The sequence below is a fragment of the Aotus nancymaae genome, unplaced genomic scaffold (genome assembly GCF_030222135.1).
Source record: "Aotus nancymaae isolate 86718 unplaced genomic scaffold, 86718_ANA_hifiasm-v0.15.2.pri h1tg000016l, whole genome shotgun sequence".
Taxonomy (NCBI): Eukaryota; Metazoa; Chordata; class Mammalia; order Primates; family Aotidae; genus Aotus; species Aotus nancymaae.
Window position 1 is genome coordinate 59,139,075 of NW_026988428.1, and position 6,000 is coordinate 59,145,074.

Consider the following 6,000-nt stretch of genomic DNA (forward strand, 5'->3'; position numbering starts at 1 on the left):
AATGAAAAAATGAATAATCAAGCCAACTTGAAAAGAGAACAGGATCACATGGAATGGAAAGTTGCTTCTTCAGGGGTTGGGGTCAGGGCAGACTGTCTTATTGCAGGCAGGAAGGAAAAGAAAAGGTGTGTATATTATATATACTTATAAATTAAATGGTGAAATTGTAAATATTTAATGGTGAAAGCATTCAAATAGGAGTTGACAAATTAATTCTTTGCCTAAGTTATGATCAATTTGAGTTTAAAATGGTATTTTTAATTGCCCCCAGTTATTTTAATACGCTGTTGTTTGTGCTTTAAAATTAATATATTCCAACCACCCTTCAATAAAATAAACTTTTTTTGTGTGACAGGGTCTGACCCTGTCACCCAGCCTGGAGTGCAGTTTTATTATTTTTTTTTGTTATCATGCCTCGAGGTTCCTTAGAACATGTTGTTCTAACACTAACAAGCAGTGTGGTTTTGGGCAAATTATTCAATTGCTGGGCTTCAGCTTCCTGATCTGTAAAACAGATGATAATGGTACTAACTCCAGGTTTGTTGTGAGAATTAAATAAGTTAATACATGTAAGGCACTTAGAATAGTGCCTGGCAAGTAGTGAATATTCCTACATGTAGCCTGTAGTGATCTCAGCTCACAGCAACCTCCGCCTCCCAGGCTCATACAATCCTTCCACCTACACCTTCTAACTACAAAAAAGGAAACTCTGAAACAACTAAGGACTTCAATGCTGGATGTGGTTTTAGAAGTTAAAAATTTGATAGTAGGAGCCAGGCATGGTGGTACCTGTCTCTAATCCCACCTACTTGAGAGGTGAGGTTGGAGAATCACTTGAGCCCAGGAGTTCAAGGCCAGCCTGGGCAACGTAGTAAGACTCCACTTCTTTTAAAAGCAATTGATAGTGAACTATAAGTCAGGGTACAAAATTGTAAATAAAATATAATCATAGCAGGGTTTTAAAAAACTGGATTTAAGATATACACCAAGTGTTACCTGTTGATGGGCCGTCTTTGGGTAACAGAATTATAGATGATTGTTTTTTCTTCTACTTTTTAATGATTGCCATCTTTTCTATGAAGATGTATTTAAAATTGCAACTTGCTGATATCGTATCAGAATTCAATTCTGGGTTATTATCCCATTAGTATTAACTTCCTATTTTTAATATGACACTGAACTTTTGCCAAAAGACCCTGAAGTTAAAGAAAAGTGTTAAGGAAACTGTTACCCAAAAAAGCCATTTTAAGTCACATATATATAAACATCTTATTTCAAAATTGTTATTTTTAAGTATAACATCTTGGAAACATACTACTTATTTGCAAATAGTATGGAGTCGGTGACAAAGATATAAAGACCTCTTGTTTCTGTATATTTTATCTAATTTTATAATTATCACTATATGATTTTGTGGGTGGGAATAATACGGTGAAATATTTGGACAGTTGTGTGTTTATTTATATTTACCTTGAAAGTTTTAGTTTACTGCTTCATACTGGTGGTAGAGTACATGTCATGTACACTTTGAAGCCATTGTCCAGGTTTGTGGAAACCCTTACTCCCAATACTCCTCCCCAAACCCTTGGCATAGGTACATAGGTTTTAGAAATAGGGAAATGTCAGTTTGAAACCCACTCCTCTTTGAAGGTGTATTATTAACAACAACATTTATGTAATGTTTTCTGTGAGCCAGGTCCTCTAAGTATATGGATATCCCTTACCACTTTAAATCTTCAGAACAGTTCTGTGAAGTCAGTTCTTACAGGGATGCAAGTTCAAGGAACTCACCTATTACAGTAGTAAATGATGAAAGTTGGGATTTAAACTGAAGCCTGGGAAATACCGAAGCCCATGGTAAATACCATCTTATACTAAATTCCTGGATGACCTTGAGCAAAACTTGGCTGTCTCAGCCCTGCATCTGTAATTTTGAAACCCAAGAAGCTTTAGAAATTGTTAGTCTTTCCATAACTTATTTGGTGGCAAACATGTGACCTGAATAGATGAGAGGCTATTTATATTTTTTGTTCATTCCATTTAATATATTCATATATGTTGCATTAAAAAGTATGTGTTGGATTAGGTGATGCTGCTATAGGCCCCCCTCTAAAGGTGTTAAAAAATATATGATATATGCACCACATTCACTTTCTAAAATACAAAAAATTCTGAAATCTGAAATTCCCCAATAGATTGTGGTCCTCTGTTTTACTTCCATAATACTCAGTTTTCTTATCTATGTAATTATTAAAATCTGTCCCAGTGAATCTTAACAAGAATTATATGTAATAGTACATGTAAGCATTTGAAGGATTCAAAGGAGAATTTCTTCTCCTAAGCCTCTTCCTTTTGCCTTGGTGATCTGAGCAGGGTTTGCCAATCGGTGTCATCCCCAGTGGCCTGTTTGTGATTCATGGGGCTCCTCTTTACCCCTTGAGGAACACATCTCCAATGCTTTCTTTTCATAGGCACTTGTAGTGGGGATGGAGGTGGGAGGGTGGCACGGGTGGAAACCTTACCTGCTTCTTGGTGCCCACTCAGCTCTGCAGAGCTTTGGAACTGTCTACTCAAGCTGGGATCTCTTTGAAGGGGATTTTCCAGTGGTAAAATATTATTTCTGACAGCCTCACAAATATACTTTTCTTTTAATATTTTGCCGCCTCTAAAAGTTGTTACTCAGAATAGTAGATGATTCCACAGCAGCCTGTAGCTCAGAATATTGTCATGTGTTAATTTGGAAAAAATGTGACTGGTATTCAGCACTTCTTTGAACCAGTGTATATTACTTATTAGCTGTGTTGCTTGATTTTTCACAGACTGTTACATGTCCATTTAAATCGTAAATCTGAATTATGCTGTGTTACTGTAAAGCCTACCAGTATTCCCTAGAATAGCATGGTAATAATTTTTGTGAGAAGTAGTAGTAGTAACAAAACATTTTTCATATTATGGGAACAGAAAGATAATAACAGAATAAAATTCCAGGATAGGCTGGGCGTGGTGTCTCATGCCTGTAATCCCTCCACTTTGGGAAGCCAAGGCAGGCAGATCATTTGAAACCAGCCTGGAAAACATGGTGGTGAAACCCCATCTCTACTAAATATACAAAAATTAGCTGGTCATGGTGGCAGGCACTTGTAATTCCAGCTACTCAGAAGGCTAAGGCAGGAGAATCGTTTGAATCTGGCAGGTGGAGGTTGCAGTGAGCTGAGATTGTGCCACTATACTCCAGCCTGGGCAACAGAGTAAGACTCTGTGTCAAAAAAAAAAAAAAAAGTTCCAGGGTATATGAAGTTATTATGACTAAAAACCATGTATTACATACATCATATTTTTAATTTTGTTATAATAATTAATCTTCCTTGTCATCCCACAAGCATATTACAGAGATAGATACAGTCTCCTCTCAGCTCTCAATATTTTTAATAACGAGCTCCTTGGTACTAAAGAAGTTGAAGATTACAACTCAGAAATGCAAAATGTTGGGCCAGGTATAGTCACTCACCCCTCTAACCCAGCGCTTTGAGAGGCAGCGGCAGAATAAGCACTTGAGCCCAGGAGTTTGAGGCCACCCTGGGCAACATGGCAAAACCCCATCTCTACAAAAAACACAAAAATTAGCCGGGCATGGTGGTGGGCACCTGTAGTCGCAGCTACTCAGGAGCCTGAGGTACAAGGATTACCTGAGACTGCGAGGTTGAGGCTGCTGTGAGCTGTGATTGTGCCACTGCACTGCAGCCTGGGTGACAAAGTAAGACCCATCTCAAGAATAAAAAAAGAAGAAGAAGAAGAAAAGGGAAATGTTGATGTATTCAGGTTTAGAGAATAGCTGCAAAAAATGATTTTCTATATCTGCTGGAGAACAGCGCGTCTTTGTAAGTAAAGTTTGCAAGGCAGACAGATTGTAATTATGTGGATAGAGTTAGTGAGTGCTAACAAAGCTGGAGAGACCAGTGTTCCCGTGACTAAGTGCAGGTGGCTAACAGTGCTGGATTAAGGGGCCAAAGTCTACAGACAAGGCGTTGGCCCTCTCCACATTTTGCAAACTTCACTTCTCTTAAAAAGGAAAAAAAAAAAAAAGAAACTTGTTATTTCTCAGAATTCAGAACTCATTTTTTTGTTTTGTTTTGTCTCAGAAAACTGAAGAATGGGAAAAAAGTAAGACTGAAGCAGACATGGAAGAGTATATATGGGAAAATAGCTCATCAGAAAGAAATATTCTGGAAACACTTCTCCAGATTAAAGCTGCTGAGAAAAATACGGAAGTAAATAAAGAAGAGCTCCTTGGTACTAAGGAAGTTGAAGAGTATAAAAATTCTGTTGTTAGTCTTAAAAATGAAGGGGAAAATGAAAATTCTGTTTCTCAGTACAAAGAATCCGTGAAGAGACTATTACATTTGACATGAATTATGGAGTAGAAAAATCTGCTTGATTTATTAATTTTATGATATATGTAATCAGTATCTAATTTGATATAAAATTGAAAATGTTTTAAATTATTGTTTTTCATCAGAGTTAAAATTATTTCCCTCATACTGATGCTCAATGGCAATGATTACTCCAGAGTTTTCTTACTTTTACACTGGGGCAGTAGACTAGGAGATCTCTGATTTCTTCTTGGTCTAAAGTGTTTTGATTTCATTTCTACATAACAGCTTTGGTATTCGTGTATAAACATGTATTTAATTGTTATTTTGTCACTTTCCCCATGTCTCTCCCCACAAGCTGGCATTCAGTAGTTGCTTTTGTGTAATGGTTTTGGTTATCTGGGAAGGTAGGCCCAGAACCCAGTTCCTTTACTTGCAGCTCCCGGCTCTGTTCACATGACTGCTATCTAGCTGATGCATTTGTCACAGTTGTCAATTCTGGTTAGAAACAGGTCCTCAGGAGTATTTTCTAAAAAGATATGTTGACTCAACTTTGTTTAGCATCCTACTTTCTGTATTGTGGGGCTCATTTTGCCAGGCCCAAGCTACCAGAAAAATAGAAGTGGAGATTACCTGGTATGTATCCCGCTGGGTGCCCCAGTTAGAGCTGCCACAGCTCAGGAAAAAGATGAGACATAAGGACCTTGAATTTAATTTGAGTAAGTGACTAAGAACTACCCTGGGAAACACTGCATTCAATTTAGCTGTCAATTCAGTATTTTTAAGTACATCTGTAAGCTGTTTCTTACCACTTCTGTGTTTGTGACTAATTTCTTACCACTTCTGTGGTTGTGATTAAATTCAAAATAAGCGATTAATTTAAGATTAAAATAAAGGAATTACTGAGTTTATTTGCCTAATAGACTTATTTTGCCTAACAGAATTAGAGAGTATAAATGAAAGCCAAAATGAATTTTACAGCAATTTCCTAAACCATTTGTATGAAATGAAGGTATGACTTGGTGTGAGTGACACAAGGAGTCTGCAGCTTATGAAGGACAATATGGTCTTGAGTACAAAACGGGGAGAAAGAGGCATGTCATGCCCCACTGGATGGAAATAGTGGATGAAAAGCAGTATAGATAAAACCCAAATTTTAGATCGTGTCTAGAGCATACTTCAAGAAATATATCAGTACATTTAGATACTCATATTGAGTTAAGAAAAACTCAGATTCCTAACAGTATTGAAGAAGGAAACATTTTGAAGAGTTGAAGCTGAGAAGAGGTGATCATTTGGGAACATGTAAAGGAGTGGTAGCTTAGGGTGGTTCATCCTGTATAATAACACAGTGCAGATGAAAGCAGAGAGGAGGATGTGCAATAGAGAATTTGACTATACCCAGAGATCTGGTCTTTGCCCTGGTCTTCTGGGATGTAATCTGTATCATACCTGATAGGACTGTTTTTGTTTAGCCAGGTAGCTGGCCCCAAAAGATCTCAGGAAGGCATGACCAACATGCCAGAAAAACCTACCGTGTGATTTAGGGTGGGGGCTTTGAGTCACATGGCAGCTGTCCACTTGGCAGCTGAGATTAACTTACCAGACAATCAGCAATCATACCTATATA

The 6,000-nt window shown here is 37.6% G+C and overlaps 1 protein-coding gene across 1 annotated transcript in view; it reads left to right on the forward strand.

The window, feature by feature from the left end:
* The window catches only part of MRPS35 (mitochondrial ribosomal protein S35), a 51,134-nt gene extending 45,853 nt beyond the window's left edge, over positions 1 to 5,281 (forward strand). Inside the window, exon 8 of the mRNA XM_012474268.2 lies at positions 4,140 to 5,281. Within this exon, the coding sequence (XP_012329691.1) occupies positions 4,140 to 4,409 (270 nt within the window). The 3' untranslated portion in view covers positions 4,410 to 5,281. The remainder of the gene's footprint in view (positions 1 to 4,139) is intronic.
* Positions 5,282 to 6,000: the final 719 nt, after the last annotated feature.